Below are 20,788 nucleotides of genomic sequence, written 5' to 3'. Positions count from 1 at the left end.
GTAACTGTACATTTGAGGTAAATATGCATTTTTGTCTGTATTACCATGGAAGATATTTAAATTTTCTCCATATATATAAAGACCTACTTAAAGACCTGTCGGCTTTTGACATGGTAATTAAAAAAACTCCTTGAGAAATTGCACATTAGTATAAATTTAATTTGCACATAAATAATTCAAAATAATGAAATTATTTAATATCTGATTATTCTTGCTTAGAATGCAAGAAGGCCTGGATCATCTACAAATCCTCAATTTTAATTTTTTCTGCCCTGTTGTATTTGTGTGTAAGTATATATATATATGTAATGTGTGTGCGTATGTAATATAGAATGAGAAATGATGATTCATAAAATTAGTAAATTTGCTTGAAACTTGAGAAAATTGCACTGAGGAAAGAAACTCACCATTTTGGGGGAGTGGGAAGTATAATTGCTATGCATCATATCCTATATAATAAATAGAAATTTCCATAAACACCTACTTATTCAATTAAAAGTGTTACAGGAATTTGATTTACTTATAGCCTTTTTATTTCTCCCATTCTCCTACTGAAGGGTCATTACATATTGGTATGCACAAAATGTCCTTGCTTCTTCCCTTACTGCGGGCATGAATCTTCTTTCCAGTTAACTTAGCATAGCTGGCTTGATAGAAAGTTCTGGCATTATCACTGGGGCTATCTTCAAAGAGAAATTTCTTGCCTTCTTACCAATCCTTTTCAAGTCCTTGGAATGTTTTAATATAGACATTTCACAAGAATCAATTGAGAATTGATAACATTTGACATGCATACTTTCTTTTTTGGTCCCATATTTTCCTGAGTTTTATTTGAGGTTATATTGTTAACCTATTCTATTTTATTCCTGCACTTTCTCATTAGCTTTTAGTTATAACCTTCCTGTGAGGTCTAAATTAGTGTTAGGACTGAGACACGAGTTAATGATAAACTTAGCCACTTTTGGTATGATGACTCAGAAGATGTAGCTGGCCAACTTTTGAATTGGAGGTAATGACTGGACATGGTAGAAGGGAGACAGGTTTTTCTTAGAGGAATAAGATCAAATGACTTCTGTGAAATAATAGAAGCCAGAAAATGAATGGAGTGAGCCTTTTTAAGTTCAGTTTTCTATTTACAAAACCACAAGACTTTTATAAATTGCCAGACTGCATTGCATAAACCAAATGCCAGCAGAGCACTGACCTTTCAAATTACTGGCGTAGTAGAAGCCAAGATCAGAAAGCTCAAACTTAAAGCAAACACTGACAAGAAATCCTACAGAAATGACTTCTGTATCTGGTAAACATAACATAACATGACATATTGTAAACTGTGTTTGGCTTTTTAGGTAGAATAGTCTACAAGGGTTTAACTGTTTTTGAAAATATATTTCTGTAAATTTGTAGTATTTGGGTTATATTTGTAAAATATTGTCTATATTTTAAAGAGAAAGAATGGAAATTTGCTATAAAAATATTTATAAAAGATGATGGTAGCAGAGTTAGTGAGAGCTGAAAATGAGGTGGAGTAAGTAGGGTGCCAATAGGAGTAGAACTGGAAGATTGGGAAAAGGGAAGTTACGTCTGCAGAAAAAAAAATGAATGCGCTATATAAAGAGGTGGCATTTTTAAAAGGTCCCATTCTGAATATATTATAGAGAACAATTTTAAAATAGATCATGATAAATTTTGATTCAGATTTCCAACTTCAAAATGCTGTGAGCTTCCATTGTGTATTAGTCCGGGTTCTCTAGGGAAACAGAATCAACAGGAGATAATCTGTAAATAGCAGGAAATTTTATAAGATTCTGTCACATGACTGTGGTAATGTGCAAGTCCAGATTTCAAAGGCAGGCTGCAAACTGGGGGCTCTGATGAAAGTCCAGTGAAGGTCCTTGATGAGTTTCTGGGAGAAATTGCCTGTCCAAAGCTGGGAAATTCTCTCTAAATACTGAAATCACTTCCCCTTTTAAGGTATTCAACTGACTGGATAAAGTGTCACTTGTTGCAATCTCCCTGGTTGGTCAACGATGTAATCAGTTGTCTATGCAGTAAACTCACTGAGGACTAAAGTCCATAAATTATTTTACAATTTTACAATTAACCCAGTGCTTCATTGACTGAACAACCGGGCACAGTTACCTGGCCAACTTGACACATTAGTCTAACCATCACAGTACACTCCTTGCCAATTTGACAACCATACATGTTACCTTAAGTCATACTTAGTCTTTAAGCAAAAACATTAACAGTCATGCATATATATATATTTCCACTCAACCATGTTCATTTCTCCTGTGTACAACCAGAGATGCATTAATTCCCTACAGAATAGAGTTCTAGATCTTGGGTAATAATCACTCTCAAACTTGACATCCTTAAATATTATGCCATGAAACTAATACAACTTGTCATTCAATAAGGGAAAGGGTTAGGGAAGAAAACAAAGATATTCATTTCATGTACATATACAATCATGCTCATACCAAAACAAGGAAGAAAGATTCATGACTATTATAATCCTCATTTCTGTAACTGGTCACATGGTCAAAATTCACATTTATCACTACCTACTTCCACTACCAATTTCATGTTCATGTTACCCTCAGCAAGCACTTCAGCTGGCCATGGTTCTTTGCCTGGTATGGTGACCTATACTTTCATTCCTGAAGGTTCTGAGCAATTGTTAGTCTTGCTAGTACTGGCTTGTTACAATTTTCCATTGACATCATAGGGCATGGCAGTACTAAAAGATACCTTTGAGGATCTCCTGTATCCCAATCAAACTCTTCTTTATAGACCAGCAGAGCTTAAGGTTGCAGGGACAGGAAGCAAAAATTTCCCTAGTGGATAACCAGGGGTAATAGTGAGTGGTGCCACTCACATTTCCAGCCCTTGATTCCCGGACCTGTGAATCCTGGCTATGGTAGAAACATCACCATAGATGTTAGAGCATACACAGCCTCCTAGAGAATACTGCCCCAGCCCTGCAAGGTATTGCCATCTGGTTGGTGCTGTAATTGAGTCTTCAAAAGGTGATTCCACTCTTCTATCAATCCAGCTGCTTCAGGGTGATGGGGAACATGGTAAGACCAGTGAATTCCATGATCATGTGTTATTCTCACAGATCATTTGCTGTGAAATGGGTTCCTTGATCTGAAGCAATGCCATGTGGAATGCCATGGTGGTAGATAAGACATTCGGTAAGTCTAAGGATGGTAGTTTTGGAAGAAGCATTGCATGCGAGAAATGCAAATCCTTATCTGGGGTATGAGTCTATTCCAGTCAAAACGAATCACTGCCCCTTCCATGGTGGAAGTGGTCCAATGTATTCAACCTGCCACCAGATATGGGGAAAGTTGCCATATCAGGGACTGAGTGTGGGTCTCTGCTGCTGGCAGATTGGTACACAGCAGTGGATGTAGCAAAGTCAGCCTTGGTGAGGGGAAGTCCACGTTGCTGAGGTCATGCATAATATCAGTTACTACATCCATGGCCATATTGTTCATGAGCCCATTGGGCAATGACAGGAGTGGTTAGGGAAAGAGGCTGAGTGCTAGCCACAGAGCAGGTCATCTTATCCACTTGATTATTAAAATCTTCCTCTACTGAAATCTCCCTCAGTTGAGCATTCATGTAGGACATAAATACTTTCATGTTTTTTTCCCTACTCAGAAAGGCCTATCCACATATCTCTTCCCCAAACCCCTTTGTCACCAATTTTCCAATCATGTTCCTTCCGAGTCCCTGACCATTCAGCCAAACCATTGGCAACAGCCCATAACTCAGTGTACAGACACACCTCTGGCCATTTCTTCTACCAAGCAAAATGAACAATCAGGTGCACTGCTCAAAGTTCTGTCCACAGGGAGGCTTTGCCCTCACCAATGTCCTTCATGAATGTCCCAGACAAGGACTGCAGTCCTGCAGCTGTCCACTTTTGGGTGGCACCTGCATATTGTGCAGAACCATCTGCAAACCAGGTCCAAGTTTTCTCCTCCTCCATCAACTGACTATAAGGGACTTCCTAAGAGGCCAAAGCTGTGGACTGAGAAATAGAAGGTACATGGCTAGGGTGGTGACCATGGGAATTGGGGCTATTTCCTCATGTGACTTACTCGTGCCTTCAGTACCCACTTGGACACTGTCTTGTATATACCACTTCCACTGTATTATGGAGTGCTGCTGTGCATGCCCAGTTCTTATGTTTGGTGGGTCAGACAATACCCAGCTCATGATAAGCAATTCAGGTCTCATGGTAGCTTGACGAAGTGTTCAGTCTCTACTAAGGCCCAGTATCAGGCTAGGCCAAAAGTTGTTTCTCAAAAGGAGAGCAGTTATTTGCAGAGGATGGCAGGGCTTTGCTCCAAAATCCTAAGGGTCTACATTGTGATTCTCCTCTTGGGGCCTGCCAAGAGGAGGCATCTCTATTTGGCACTGAAACTTCCAGCACCATTGAATCTGTGGGATCATGTGATCTAAGTGGTAGTGCAGCTTGCACAGCAGCCTGGACTTGCTGCAGAGTCTCCTCTTTTACCAGTCCCCAATCAAAACTAGCAGCTTTTCTGGTCACTCAGTAAATGAGCTGGAGTAGAAAACCCAAATGAGGAATGCATTATCTCCAAAATCTGAAGAGACCAACTAAGCATGTGCCTGTTTTTTGGTTGTGGGAGGGGCCAGATGCAACCAATTATTCTTCACTTGAGAAGGGATATCTCAACATGCCACACACGACTGGACACCTGGAAATTTCATCAAGGTGGCAATGCCCCTGTATTTTTGTTGGATTTATCTCCCATCCTCTCCTATGCCAATGCCTTACCAATAAGCCTAGAGTCTTTGCTACTTCTTGCTCACTAGGTCCTATCAACACGATATCATCAATATAATGGACCAGTGTGATGTCTTGTGACAGGGAGAGATGATCAAATTTCCTGTGGACAGTTTTATGACATAGGGCTGGAGAGTTGATATACTGTTGAGGCAGGACTGTGAAGGTATATTGCTTGCCTTGCCAGGTGAAAGCAAACTGTTTATGGTGGTCCCTACTAATAGTAATTGAGTAAAAAGCATTTTCCAGAGCAATAGCCACATACCAGGTACCAGGGGATGTGTTGATTTGCTCAAGAAATGATACCACATCTGGGACAGCAGCTGCAATTGAAGTCACCACCTGCTTAAGTTTTCAATAATCTACTCTCATCCTTCAAGACCCATCTGCTTTCTGCATAGGCCAAATAGGAGCATTGAATGGAGATGTGGTGGGAATCACCACCCCTGCATCCATGAGATCCTTGATGGTGGCACTAATCTCTGCAATCCCTCCAGCAAACCAGTATTGCTTTTAATTTACTAGTTTGCTAGGCAGAGGCAGTTCTAGTGGCTTCCACTTGGCCTTTCCAACCATAATAGCCCTCACTCCACAAGTCAGGGAACTAATGTGGGAATTCTGCCAGTTACTGAGTATGTCTATTGAAATTATGCAGAAATAACTGCAGAATGGGTCCAGTAGCCCCCTGGGCCCACTGTGAGACAGACCTGATCTAAAACTACATCAGTCACCTGACCTTGATAAGCCTGTATTCTGACTGGTGGACCACAGTGATGTTTTGGGTCTCCCTGGAATTAATGTCACTTCTGAGCCAGTGTTTAGTAATCCCCAAAATGTCTGATCGTTTCCTTTTCCCCAATGCACAGTTACTCTCATAAAAAGCCCTAGGTCTCCTTGAGGAAAGGTGGGAGGAAGATTAACAGTATACATTTTTGACAGTTTAACGGGATCCTTCCCCAAGGGGACATAGCCTTCTCATTCAAGGGGCTCTGTGTCTGTAAACTCCCAAGTCTGGGAATTGATTAAGGGGCCATGATTCTCTGCATTGTAATTCAAGTTAGGGTTTTGTTCACTCAACCCACAACTCTTCTGCTTGTACAGATCCACAAGAAATTTAGTAGACTGCCCATCTATTTCACTTCTAGTTATCTCATGACCTATTAGCCAATGCCATAACTACGTGACTCAGACTATTTTAAGTGCTTCTTTGAATCTGCCTTTCACTGTGGTAGCCATGCCCACTTTGTCTTTGACAATTAACTGCCAATACTTGACTTTTACTGGACTGAGATCTGATCATCCCTATATGTTTAAATGTTCTAGACTACAGAGAAGAGCAACCACAGAGCTCTTCAGGGAAGATGGAGTTAGTCTTACAAATTTATTCTTCATAGTCCTGGTTAAAGGTGTGTCTTCTGGACATTCCTGGGGAGAGTGGGCAGATCTCAAATGGTAAATCCATTCTAGCATTCCACTCTTTCTAAGCCTTTGAATTCCCTCTTCTACTGTATACCAGGGAAAGCTGGGCATCTCAGCCTCAGACATGCTAGGCCATCTTTTGGTCCATGTTTTAGTCAGCCACCATAACAAACTGTTAGAGCCTTTTCTAACCCCTGGAGCTATAGCATTGAATTCAGAATTTCTGCTTAGTGCGCCCATATCAATGAATTCAGCCAGATACAACTTTACATTTCTCCTACTATTATCCCATACTCTTAGTGTCCATTCCCACACATATTCCCCTGATTTCTGTCTATATAAATTGGAAAACTCATGCAATTCTCTCAGAGTATAGCGTGCTTTCTCATGAATCACACTTTGTATTCTACCTTTGGGGACTTGTGATTTTAGTTGAGTAATAGGTCTTGAAGAGGAGTGCTGGGGTGGGTAAGCAGAAGGATTTGAGATGCCTTGCAAGCTACTGACCTCAGGGCACCCTTTGCATTTCCATCTGGTAAAACAGGATTAATCTCTTCCTGCAAGGGTTAGAAGGCAAATTCCTCAGAGCATAGTGGAGGTTGGGCAGTGCCTGCCCGAGTTTGACTGATACCTGCCTTAGGGCTGGGAGGAGGTCCAGACGCCCTGGGCAGCCAGAGGCTGGGTAATGCAGGCTTTAGTTTGACTGGTTCCCACCTCAGGGCTGAAAGGAGTTCTGGACTCCCCAGGGCAGGCTGGAAGCTGGGTGATACAAGGTTGGCAAAACTGATTGCCACAGAGCAAGAAATCACAGGTTTATCTGGTAAAGTCTCAGAGAATTTAGGTTTCCAATATTCCCCACTGATACTATCATCATCCCATATGTCTCCATCCCAATCTTCTGGGTTCCACTCCTTTCCAATCAATACCTTCACTTTAATTATAGATTCTCAGTGAGGTTGAGTTTTAGTTTCCTTTGTAACTCTGCTACTCATAAAAAGAGAATCTGAGTTTGTTTTTCAGAGATCTCAAGCCTGTGGCAACATGAAACAAGATTTTCTTTCAGAGCATACATAGTAACTTTCATATCATTCATGGGGCATTTAAAATGCAAATTTGAAGTCTTTAACACATCTCCTTCTTTTGTAACTGCATCCAGAGTGTCTAGGAGGAGCCAGCCAACATCACTATACCTTTTAACTCCACAAAACTCTGTTAAGGTATTGAAAACACTCACGCAAATCCTTGCCTCTTATAAGCATGGAGGTAGGGGGATCCAGTGATGCTATTTTGCGTATCTCCATTGCCAATTCACACCATGGACTGTTAGTGGTCTCTTCATTATTGGAAAAGGAGTCATTACTACCCTTGAGTCCAATTGGAATAGAGAGCCAATTGCAAAACTCCCAGCACCACTTCAGACATCCCATGTTTAACATTCTTTTCCTCAAGAACCACTCCTGGTACCCAGCTGTTTTAGTCAGGGTTTTCTAGGGAAACAGAATCAATAGGCAATACCTATAAGTAGTGTGAGATTTTATAAAATTCTCTCATGTGACTGTGGGGATGCACAAGTCCAGATTCCACAGGCAGGCAACAAACCGGGGACTCCAATGAAGTCCAATGAAGGTCTTTGATGACTGTGGGAAAAGTTGACTATCCGAAGTTGAGCTGGGAAACTCTCTTTGAATGCTGAAATCCCTTCTCCTTTTAAGGTATTCAACTGATTGGAAAAACTGTTAGCTGTTGCTGAAGGCAATCTCCCTGGTTGATTGTAGATGTAATCAGCCATCTATGCAGTAAACTCACTGATGACTGAAGTCCATAAATGTTCTTGTATTACAATTAGCCCAGTGCTTGCTTGACCAAACAACTGGGCGCTACTACCTGGCTGAGTTGACACATTAGCCTAACCATCACACATTGTTATCCTTTTTCCCATACATTTCTTTATAAGTTCACTTAGACTATATAAAAGTACAGATAACATTTACTTCACAACCAAATAAAATTTATGTGTATATATATATATATATATTCATGCAGAAATACAGAGAGAGAGAGATTTTCTCAGTCTGTGCTTAAAATGTATTTATTCTCCAGAGGTGTTTTATCATTGATGAAATGAAAAGTACAGTTTTTTCTATGTCTTCAGTTTTCTGGTTTGAAATTTTTCTGCCAACATTCTAATTTTCACCTACAAATTTTCATCACCTATATAAATTTTAAAAGAGCAGATTTTACCGTGTTTCAATTTAAACAGATGATTAGAGATATGTATTTCTAAACAACATTTACTTCTTCTATATCTGAGTAAATGGTTGTAAGAGCAAGGAGAAATTATTTTAAAGATATATCATTATATGTAGCATTTTAAAGCACATTCAATTGCTGTCAAGTTTGGGGATTTTTTTAATGTGGTGAATATGTTTCTCTTTCACAGCAAAATTCTATGCATGTGAGCCATCTATAGCCAGACTTTATTGTAAACGTTTGAAAGGCTATTCCAACTATGGGATATTGCTAGCCAGTTAGTAAAAAGCAAATTGAGTCTATTGAGAGATGAATTCGCCAGCTGAAAACAGTACATTTGCCTTAGCGTCATCATATATTCTACCCACCAAACTCATCCTCCAAGACAGCATCCTTAATGAGCTTCCTGAACCAATTAAACATAAGCAGGAAGCATCAGTCATCAACATTGACTATTTTCAGCTAATCAGCTGTCTGCACCAAATTGAGAAAAGGAGGAACAAACTAAAAGCTGTTTTTCTTTCCACTCTTCCTTCACTTTGTTGGTTTCTCCATTTTACGGATGCAGTGCCTTCCATACATACGGATAAATGAGTGTATTATTATTCAGTAGAATAAAATGATTTTCAGTGGGCTTAAGTAATTTGCCTAAAGGCACACAATTAATGTGTGGATGGGACTCAAAATTATGTCCTTTCCTCTGTTACAATTGTTCCATAAATATGTACATTTTGATTGATTTTGTCTTTACATTAGAGCAGACTCAGATAACAGAACACAAACAGGATGAAGAAATACATTTTTACTCTCATATGTGTTCCCTTCTTCAAAGTCAGGATTGGGGTAGCCCTGTTGATTCTTAGTGGTGATAATAGTAATAATGATAAAGACAAGTAACCATTGCTAACTACTTACATATGCTAGCACTTCACATTATTTAACCCAAATAATATAAAACCTTCCAAATAGATATTATTAACCCTATTTAAAGATGAGAAAAATGTAGTCACAGAAGAAATAATGTTAAATTTGGGGGATGTTGACATTTTTACAACATTTCCTATGTCTTATAGGTATATGGAATGGCTTTATTTGTATGTGGTGAAAAGAAAAAGAGATTTGTTATGGTATGTGGCATGAATGTGTCATCTATAAAATGATTGATTTTCATTTGTCCCTAAAGGAAATTGGCTTCATGATCATTCTATGTACTCAGTTTACTTTAAAGCAGGGGTTCTTAACCTTTTTTGTTCCACGGACCCACTTGCCAGTCAGGTGAAAACCACAGGCCCCTTAAATAAGTCTACACTATACTGTGTATTAATTAATAAATATATCACACCCTCACCAACACGTGCCTACAAGAATAAAGTCTTAACCAGGAGTCAAGCTCATGGACTCCTGGTTAAGAATCCCTGCTTTAAAGTTACATCTATGTGCAGCATCCTTTTTGCTTTATTAAAGAAAGGTGGGAGTGGGCTCCTCTTTTATGGAAGGTATGTACATTTCTCAAAGGTGCTTTAAGAGTAAAATGTGAAATAGCACTTGCCTTTGAGGGTGGAGTGACAAAACTTAGGTAGAGTTAATTATTATGCATGTTGCCTCTGAGAAGGGCTGGAGAAGGGGATTGTAAAGAGCTGATTCCTCAGCAAAAGAAAAAGGAGGATTCCATTACAATGGCCCAAAAAACTAAAATTGCCTCTCTGCTCTAGGAAAACTGGATTTTTTGTGTTCATTGGTTTTTAAAAATATTCCTATATTCCAGATTTACGATAAAGTATTTTATACATACTAATTTTTTAAAGATTATGTAAACATTCCTCTTCTTTTGGGTTTATAGAAACTAGGATGACAAGCACAAACATATTGGGGCAGTATTTCCTGGCATAGTTCTTCAGTGTCAAAGTTTTTGTTGAATCAGTTTCAAAAAGTCTTCATATTGTTTTGAACTCTTTCTTGTTAATGATTAAAAAGAAATATAATAAGTTTACAGGACTAAACCTTTCCTGATTTTCCTATTTTAATTTTATCTTGTTGCATATTCATGAATTCCAATTTGGAAACATTTTAAAGAATATTCTGAGTGGTTTTTTAGCAAAAAGCTATGCCATATCCTTTGAAATGGATATTTATCCTTCAAAATATGTGCTACATAGTATATGTTCAATTACTGTCATTAAAAGAATAAGTTAATCAACCAATTTGCTAGTCAGTGGGTATGAATCCAAAAGTTATTCTAAATCCTCTAGAATAACATCTAAAATATCTCTAATGATTTGAGTAAAAGTGTATGCATTTACTAAATTAGATATAAAGGGCATTAAAGACAGGGAAATCTAAATAAAATTATTTTCCAATTTCAAATAAATAAATCAAAATATGTTTATTTGACATCTACAATGTAGAAAACATTCTGTAGTCATTATGAGAGGAGTGTAAAAATGATTAAATCTTGGTTTCATCTTCAGAAAACTTTTACTTAATTAAGAAGACATGGCATATGCTCAAGGAAGGTAATTACATGCCAGTGATTGGTATAGGCAGAATGAAAAGATCACAGAAATTTTTCTGGCATGGACAGAGAAATTCTTGAGATAGAACTTTAAAATAGAATAAAATGTGCTGAGTTAAAGAAAAGGAAAGGGTTTTTTGTGTGTGTATGGAAAAGAATACAAAATTTGGGAATGAGGAGAATAGAAAGCAAGCATAAACTGAATGATAGACATAGAATTCACATAATTTCTGTGACATCAGGGAACAGAAGTTTGTTGCTAGGGAGTTGCATTTAGACATGTTTCAAAAAAAATAGTATATAGGGTCTTGACTTTCAGGCAGTCAACTTTTTTCTTCTAGGTCTAATTTCCAAAAGAATGCCACTGGACGTTGTATTAGGGGAGAAGGAGAGTCCCTGCACTTATGTAAATTTGGAAAATGTCGGCATGAATCTCAATTATAATTGGTTACTAAATGATTCTCATTAGCCTTTATAGTTCATGAATATCTAAGAAAGGACCATATTATACATTTTCCAAATGTCTTTCTGCAGCTCATCTTTCCAGGCTTTTATTCTTCCTCCAGACACATGTTGGGAAACAGTATTCTAAGCATTTAGCCAGGAAAATAACATGGTAAAATTTCTGATTTGGGGATATGGTGAAATTACTAATACGGTGGCAGTGGAGAGAAGAGAATGATGGAGTTGGGAAGATAAGTTGTAACGATAAATGGATGGTGGAGATGAATAACTCCATTATAAGATATAAATTGATGTAGTACTTTTTTCACATCAAAGAGCTGCTTAGATATGAACTAAAGAGTACAAGGGCTACAGATAAAGATTTGTGTATATTTGTATATAGATGAGAGTAGAATCTTTTAAGACACATTCCCAGAAAGAAGCTAAAAAGAAAAGAACAGAGGATTTATACTAACTGAAGAACTTACATTTTTCTCCAAGTGGGGAGGAAGGTAAGTAAACTAAGGAGAAATCAGGATAGTTTAGTCCAAAAGAGGAGGGAATTTGAATTAGAATCTTAGTGGGAAAAGCTATTATTTCCATTGATTTAGAAACTCATTGAAAACTTTTGTAAATCAAGTTTTATTAAACTGTGAGAATGAAAATGAACATTTGTAGATTGTGAAATAATTGAGGAGTGAGAAAATAGAAATAATAGATCAGAGCTCTCATGTAGAGGAGAGGAAGATATTGACCCTATCAAAGGGAGATGGGATGGTTAGGGACCTGGAATCATGGAGATGGGGCTTGGATATATTTGAATAAATTGTTAACAGGAAACAGGAACTATGTCTCCTCCTCAGAGACTTGGTAAATAATGAGACAGATTTTAAAGAGGCAAAGAAACTGACTAGTGGAAAAATGATGTAATGTACTAGTTTATTTCCAAGGGCACTATGTTGGTGTCTCATGGAAATGTTGACCACCTGTTCTGAGGAGTATGCTAGAGAACCAAGAGATCAAACACAAAGATTGCCAGGAAGCAAATGTGTCCCATTTGTGGGTTAGAGAATTACTGATTTTCTCTTGCTAAATAACAAATTAACACAAATTTTGCAGCTTAAAACCATAACCATTAATTATTAATAGCTCATAGTTCTAAAGGACAGAAACCTGAGTGGGTTCAGATGGGTTGTCTGCTCAGTGATTCCAGGGCTGAAATCAAGGTGTCACCCAGAATTGACACTTTTTTTGGAGGTTCTGGGGGACAATCTATTTCCAGGCTCATCTAGATTGTTGGCAGATTTCAGTAGTAGGACTGAGGACCTGTGTTCCTTGCTGTTAAAAATAAAGAATATATTTTTTATTGTAATAACAAAATGAGTATTATATACATGCTACTTTTCCCTTCTCCATCACATTAGCAAAACTCTAAGAAAACAGTTAAAGGCATTTGAACTCATATTTTTCAGAAACAGAACTATACAAAACTATATTTTAATTTAACTTAAACTATCTGTGGTGGGCAAAATTGTAAAATGGGTCCACAAGATTTCCCACTCTAGTTTCTGTGACTGTTAATATGATGAGATGTCACTATTATGTTCACTACATTACATGGGCAAAGGAATTTTGCAAATATAATTAGGGTTATTAATCTGTTGACTTTGAGTTAATCATAGGGAGATTATCTGGGTAGACTAACATAATCACATGAGTCCTTTAGAAGCTGGAGAGTAAGTCAGAGAGATTGGGGACTGGTCAGAGGGCTCCTGCTGCTGCCTTGAAGATGTAAGCACTGACATTGGGAAGGCCTGAGAAGGCCTGAGAAGGTCTACTAATACCCATGGCAAAGAACTGACAAGAGCTGAGAGTGAGCCACCTTACAGCCATCACGGGTTTTGGTTTTTGTTGTGTGTGTCAAGAGTATACTTTGAAAAATGTAATATAAATAATTAATTGATAAAGAATTCTTTAGTATATTCTGGATATGTAAGCAATATTCTAATAGAATATATAATAAACTAGATAATAATCAAAATGTTAATTTTTAATGTCTGTATTATGTAAAGTACTGTATAGAGATTTTTTCATCTCAATGAAAAGAGTGGCCCAGGTATATTATTGTCCTCATTTTAGATATGAGGGAGTCAAGTTATTCAGTAAATTTCCTACTGTCTCATAGTTAGTATATATTGGAATCAGGATCCAAATCTTGGTCTGTTGGGCTGCAGAATCCAAACCCTTGAAGAGAATGCAAAATAACAAAAGGATAAATTGTGTATTTTACTTTTGTGGGGTATAGGTAATATATTATCATTTATCTTTACTTTGCTTTTTCAGATTTAGAATTTTATGTGCTTTGTTTCTGTGTCTGCGATACCCCATTACCACATTCCTCTCCAGGAATAGCATACCCATGAACATATTAAACACAGTAAAGAAGCTTTGTTTAAATTAACATTTCCTAAATTTACTTGACTATGAAACAAGATTTCTTTTTTAATTTAACACCTATTAACACATTTTGGGAAATGGTGTTAAGTAGAAATAGAGTTTAAAAATTATCTTCAAGTCATTTTAGCATTTCTTTTTATGTTAGGAAAAATAATTTTAAGTAACAGGAATATTTCAGAATTCATAACCTAAATTTTTTTTGGAAAGTTTATGAATTGTCAAAATTCAGTTGCTTAATGTGTTCTTTAAACACCAAACATATTTGTCCTAGAAGTAGTGAGGTTATTTTATTCTATATTTTTCAATATGAAATGCTGTCTTCAGGTGGTATATTTAATTATTGAATACTAATTTGGAAAATCTGTTATTTGGAAAATCTCTTAGAAGTAACAACCCTAATGAAACCCTAATGGTTTCATAAAGAACTATGAGAATTTAAATGCCCATTAAATGGGCAACCGAGATACTTCTCATTCATAATGTATCAGTACCCTCTAGTGTCTCATATTTGGTCATGTGTTCATTTCCAAACCTGTCCTGGAGGGGTGAACATCACATATTGGATCATTTTATTCAGTCTTAGTATTACTGAAATACTCTATTATTCATAACATCACCTTTTGAGAAGGAGTTCAGGCATTTCCAATCTCATTCAAAATATTACCAGCACCTCTGTGCTGTAGGGGAAAATGGCTATTGCATCCATTTTGCTCATAAAAGTAAATGAAATACTTGGAACCAAGGACCAAGAACTTGGCTAAATTTCTTAAGTGATTTGTGGAAATGGAAGTAGGACTTAAGTCTTTGGTCTTAAGGTTCAGTACTGTGTCATACACATTGGCCTATGTATTTGATTCAAGAAAGTAAAATGAAGCTATAAACTTACATGTCCAAAATTCTTGATTCTTTTGACTTAATCTTTTTTTCTGAAAGAATAGTACTGAGCTTTTTAAGAAATTTTTGACTGCTGATTTTAAAAACGGCACAATATTATCTGGCAATATACTGCAAAAGGAGTTGTGTGTTACATGAACTGCAAAAGAAGTTTGATTTACCATGCTTAAAGATTTGTTCAAAAATAATTCTCTAGCCAAATTACACATGAATAGGCAGGCCTGATTTTTATTTACTATGTATTTTTTTCAGCCTGCATTTCAAAGCAGTATCAATAATATGTAGTTTGAAGCTCTTTCCATAAAGGTCTACCTCATCTTTATTATAATTGCAATTGTTTTTATTTGTACGTGATGACTTCCTTTAGTAAGTTGTCTACACACAAAAAAATGTGGATCCATATAGGAGAATAATTGTAATATCTGCATATGTTTCTCAACAGAGATCTTAGTTTATTTTATTATTAATAAATGCTTTTGGTATTCACATTTAGTTGTTACAGGGTAGGTCAACGCCTAAACCTGGCAAGTGGGAACCTCTCCAGCTAGGCAGTGGTGGTGGAATGGTTGAACAGGTCAGCGGGGACTGTGATGATGAAGATGGCTGTGGGGGATCGGGAAGTGGAGAAGTCAAAAGGACGCTGAAAATCACAGACTGTAAGTGTATGCTTCAAACACATCTTTTAAAGCATAAGGATAATTATTATGAATATAAATATTATGGCAATGAATTCAGAATTAGGCAGGAGGAATTGGAACGGCAATCGTCTTATTTTTAGATGTTCAGGATGTGCATTGTTGTGTTTTTGTGTTTATTTTAAAGTAAGGGCCTTAAACGGAAATGTCACTTCTACTAAGAAAAAAAAATGGTGGATGACCATCCATTCTGAGAGTGATAAAGGTTTCTTAATCAGTCTTAGGGCATGAGACAGATAGTATGGTGGCTATTTAATGTATATTGATACGTAATGTAAAACTAAGGTACATAAGTCCTACTAAATAACCAAATTCTGAAATTATCATGCCATTCATGACGTAAAGAAGATTTCCTCTATTAGGTTTTATCTTGGTCAAGTTGAAATTAAATTGGTTAACTATATAGTAGGTTATAGTGTAAAACTATAGCTGGATTTAACTCTCGTGACTTTGCTCTTCTAAAAAATTTCACTAAGCATGATTGTATGGATTTGAAAAATATCTCTGATATTGCAGGACTGATCACTACCACAAAAGACAGAACTGCCAAATAATAATAACTCACCAAATGGATTTCCTTTCCTTGTCTTCACATACAAAATTAGGAATATGGGCAGTGGAACCAAACCAATCCACTGAGAAAGTGTGAAAGTTAGCAAGACCCAGAACAGTTGACCTTCAGGTTTTTATTTAGCTCAGGCTACACAAAAGGTCATCTTCTGGACCCGTGGCAACCCTACCTGGTGACTGGTCTGATGGTCTCCCTTTAAATCACTCACAGCTGCTTTGGGCAAATTGTTATATGTGGCCTTGCTTGAGTTTGATGGTATAGAATTCATTTGCTTTTTTGTTCTCTTAGAGCACTACAAATGCTTTAAACATCAATACCCCATTCCTTCCAAAATTTAGTTTTACAAGCTAAATACATTGGTTAAAGGAGTGGAAGCTAAAAGCAGTACAAAAAGTCAATTAACCTAAGGAATTATGTTTTCCTATTAGACCCAAAAATACATTTTATTTAATATAGAAGGTAAATAGATGGAAGTTAGTACACTGGAGCAGCAATTGAATAAAGGGCCATTAACACTTCTTGCCTTGATGTATTAATACAATCTCCTAATGCAAATTGACTATCTTCCACTCTTATAGGAAGAGATAAGAATATGTATTTCTGTATTGGCATTAATATAGCTTATCATATTAGTTTCTCATGTTCTTTTTTCCCTTTGTTGTTTAGTCCAAAAAAAGAAGAAAAAAACTAAAAGAAAGGATTTCTACTAGAAAATATATTTTTTTCTGATAGTTAGTGACCTCCTTTGTATTTTGTATTTGAGAAATTTTCAATTATTTTTATCCTATCTTTGGTATTTATATGCATAACAATTGTATTATCATTTGAATATTAGTGAGTGTAGGGCATAAACTTGTTAATTTAATCTATATCACTAATAACACAACACACACACAAAATAGGTTGAAATTTCAAATATTAAATAGTGTGTGTATGTAAAATTAGCATTTTATAGGGTTTTTTTCCACTTCCCAAAGTTATTTATAAGCACAAGAACTTGTCATATATTAATAGATAAGCGTTTTTTTATGGTTTTTCACAAGAGAAGTAGAGACTGTTGAGGGTATTAAACTACTAGTAGTTCTCTCACAAAACCGTACTTGTCAAGGAGGCAAAAATGAATTTTTACTTTAAAACCCTGGTTTCAATTACTGCTGAAATAGACAGGTATGGTATCAGCAACCAGCCTTCAGAACTGGGGAGATTTAAGATATAGATGGTTTTCAGAAACTCCAGGCAACCATTTTAAAAATGCATATTTGCTATAACTGTGTTACCTATTATGTTTCTAACAGTTTATAGCAGTTGCCTTTCAATTTTTAGTAAACATTTAGGAAACCACTATGGACAGAATGCTGAAATAAAAAGGGACAAGAAAAGAAGCAAAGGGTAGGTCACATTTCTATTTTCATAAAACACTGTATTTTGCCTGTCTTTGGATAGTTTGATATATTGGTAAAGTAAGCTAAGACATAGTTGCACATGGTCTAATTGACCATGTGTTCTAGAAAGTTGACCTGGATGTCATTTTTGTTAAGAACTTTCAATGCACCATTATTTCTTCCTTACACTGATGTTTATTCTCTATAAAATACATGTTAACACATAGTTCATTTGCCACCACAAAAATGTCTGATTAAAAAAAAGTTTATATGTGTGTGTGTGCATATGCACACATTGATATGTATTTATTTATAGTTATATTTAGCTATAAGGAATTACAGGAATATAATGTTCTGCAAACATATTGATTCTGCTCAAATTAAGCACATGTGCAAAGTTGATCATTTATTAATGACCATTCAAACTGATTTTCTGTTTCTGTTCAAGTTTTTTTCAGGCCAAGAGAGTTCTATATACATTAACATGCAAAATTTTACCACAAAATATTTATATACTTTTAAGTTGCTCTTTTTTTTAAAAAAAAATAGATCTAATAGTCAATAATATAACAAATGTTTAGCTTTAAAAATGTCTCAATTTATATTCCACTTGTAGACAATTATCAAATTTTAACTGATATGCTTCCTATAAAATGCAGCCTTTTATACTATGTAATGTTCATTCTTAAGAAACTGAAAATATTTTCCTCTTTAAGTAGGATAGTTTAAAAATATCAATATTTTGGAAACTGCTTTTTATATTTATTGTATTGGATATGCCTCATAAGTATGAATAGTTCATTAGTCACCTTGAATTTCTGTATATCAGTATCTCTGACATTTTGCTTTGCCTCACCATCCCCATCTGACACCTATCACCCTTTCAAAGTAACCAAGCAATGCTGGCTCTGAATACCAGTGACTAAAACACTGTGGCCATGCAGAGCAAACCTAGTCTCAATACCATTAATAGCTCTTCAACTCTTTGACTGTTCCTTTTATGTCCCCAAATTCTGATAATTTCAAATGTTGAAAAACAAACCACTATGCTACTAAACACGTGCTGTAGAACTATTCCGCGTGGAGTTTTTAAAAAATCTGCATTCCAATGCTTGCAATTCTTTGTTTTTTAAATATGTATTTTTATTTATTTCTCTCCCCTTTCCCTCCTGTTGTCTGTTCTCTGTGTCCATTTGCTCTGTTATCTTCTGCATCTGCTTGCATTATCAGACGAAACTGGAAACTCTTCTCTTTTTTTGTTACATCATCTTGCTGTATCAGCTCTGTGTGTGTGTGGTGCCACTCCTACGTGGGCTGTGCTTTTTTCACGCAGAGTGTCTCTCCTTGCACAGCACACTCTTTGCGCATGGGGCACCCCTACACTGGGGCACCCCTGTGTGGCATGGCACTCCTTGCTCATGGCAGCACTGCACGTGGGCCAGCTTACCACATGGGGCAGGAGGCCCTGGGGATCAAACCCTGGACCCTCCATATGGTAGATGGATACTCTTATCAGTTGAGCCACATCTGCTTCCCTGCAATTCTTATATGGTATCATAACTTAAATTAGCAATAATTATGACACATTGCTTTAAAAAGTAAGGAATATATAGTCCATTATCAAATTCATCTTGATACAGTGGTTCACAATAATAATCTCAAACAAAAAGGACTTGATTATGAGTTGAGTCAGAAAACAGGCATTAAAAAATAGGATGCAGGAGTGGATATGGCTCAAGCAGTTGGGCGCCCGCCTCCCACATGAGAGGTCCTGTGTTCAGTTCCCAGTGCCCCCTAAAGAAAACAAATAAACAACTATCAGACAACGAGTAAAATCAATGAGCAAGGAGCAGATGTCTCTCAAGCAGTTGAGTATCGCCTCCCAAATGGGAGGTCCCAAGTTTGGTTCCCAGTGCCTCCTGGAAGACAAAAACAAACAGACAATGAGCAAACAATGGGTGCAAATCAACTAGCAAAAATAGCAAGCAAACAGAAGAGGGAGTCATCTCGGGGTGGAGGGAGTTAAAAAAAAAATAGGATGATTTTAAGTCTTCAGATTTCTTGAGATAATTAGTCTGTTTTACATTCATTGTTACCCGTAAATAATTATGTAGCATATTCAGCAGTTTTAAGTAATTGCACTTTAACTGAAAAATCTACAAATGATTGTTCACTTTGATTCTTTACTGTGTGTTCAGATGATGTTTTCCCCAGTGGTGTTCTCAACATGCACATGGGCAGAAAAATTATTGTAGGGATTAATAAAGACTGGTATGTTTAGAGGACCACTGCAGCATGCTGAGCCCCCATTTAATCAGCCATCCATAATCTTTCTCTAGGAAAAAAACTGTTTACCATTAGAATTTTTTTTTTTTACCTCATGGGCTGTTCTTTCTCTTCTCCTTAAGAGACTTCTCACCATCATCCCAAATTCTGCTCAGGGCTCAGTTCTCAGACATTTTATCATCTCTATTCATAACTCTTCAAAAATATTTATGTAGTCATAATAAGTATAATTATGGTATGCTGCCATTTATGGCACTATCCGGTTTATAAAGCATGTTCCCATATGATATCTCTGATAGCTAGGCTTATTGAAACAGAAAATATACAATTTAAATAAGACCAATTTAGAAATAGTAGCATAATACATTGGAACATTAAGTTTCTAGATTTAGAAAGAGTTTTTGTTTGACCTTCTAATGCCTAAAATAAATAGAACTGCAGTACTGTTTATACTGTGCTTTAGATTTCTCATTTAGCGACCTCAGATCAGCCTCTAACAGAGGCATCTGCGTCATAGTATTAACAATGACCTTGGAAAAGAGTAGTATATTCCATGTGCACAGTAAAATGAAAATGACACTTTGTTAGCCATTGAAGAATAAAGGTTGCTGATTTATTTTGTAAAGCAGGATTGTAAAGTGAATGAAAATCTTAGCTTCTTCAAACTGTTATGTTCGCCATAAATCACCTTCATTTCAAAATCTCGATTAAGCATAGAGGTTAGGGAGAACTCAAAAATACTGTGTGTATTATTATGTGTGACATTTTCTTTAGAAAATTCTAACTTTATTTCCCTTTTAAAAGCTAATAAAAGTATACATTTATTTATAACCTATATTTTTTTGTATCATTTTTTTAGATTATCTACTTGATTTTTTTCTTTCCAGGTCAGATTTCCTTCAAACATATAATGCATGCACATAAGATTTGATTACCATTAATAACAATTCCAAGTTTATATATATTCATAACATGTATATTATTTCTAAAATTAAAGTTTCAACTAATTTGATTCAATAAAATGCATTCAGCTTACTTTGCAAAGTG

The 20,788-nt window shown here is 36.3% G+C and overlaps 1 protein-coding gene across 4 annotated transcripts in view; it reads left to right on the top strand.

Moving 5' to 3' along the window:
* Positions 1-20,788, top strand: part of GPC5 (glypican 5) — a 1,751,919-nt gene that overhangs the window by 987,409 nt on the left and 743,722 nt on the right. For 2 of the 4 annotated variants that reach the window (XM_071208238.1, XM_058276507.2), the window contains exon 7: positions 15,301-15,463. In XM_071208238.1, coding sequence (XP_071064339.1) covers positions 15,301-15,463 — 163 coding nt within the window. Of the gene's footprint in view, positions 1-15,300; positions 15,464-17,396; positions 17,463-17,903; positions 20,575-20,788 lie in introns of those variants that run through there. The other 2 variants (XR_009180618.2, XR_009180619.2) reach the window with 2 other exon arrangements.

Source organism: Dasypus novemcinctus, chromosome 15, assembly GCF_030445035.2.
Source record: "Dasypus novemcinctus isolate mDasNov1 chromosome 15, mDasNov1.1.hap2, whole genome shotgun sequence".
NCBI lineage: Eukaryota > Metazoa > Chordata > Mammalia > Cingulata > Dasypodidae > Dasypus > Dasypus novemcinctus.
The sequence above is the reverse complement of the archived record's forward strand: the minus strand, read 5'-3'. Positions and strand labels throughout refer to the sequence as shown.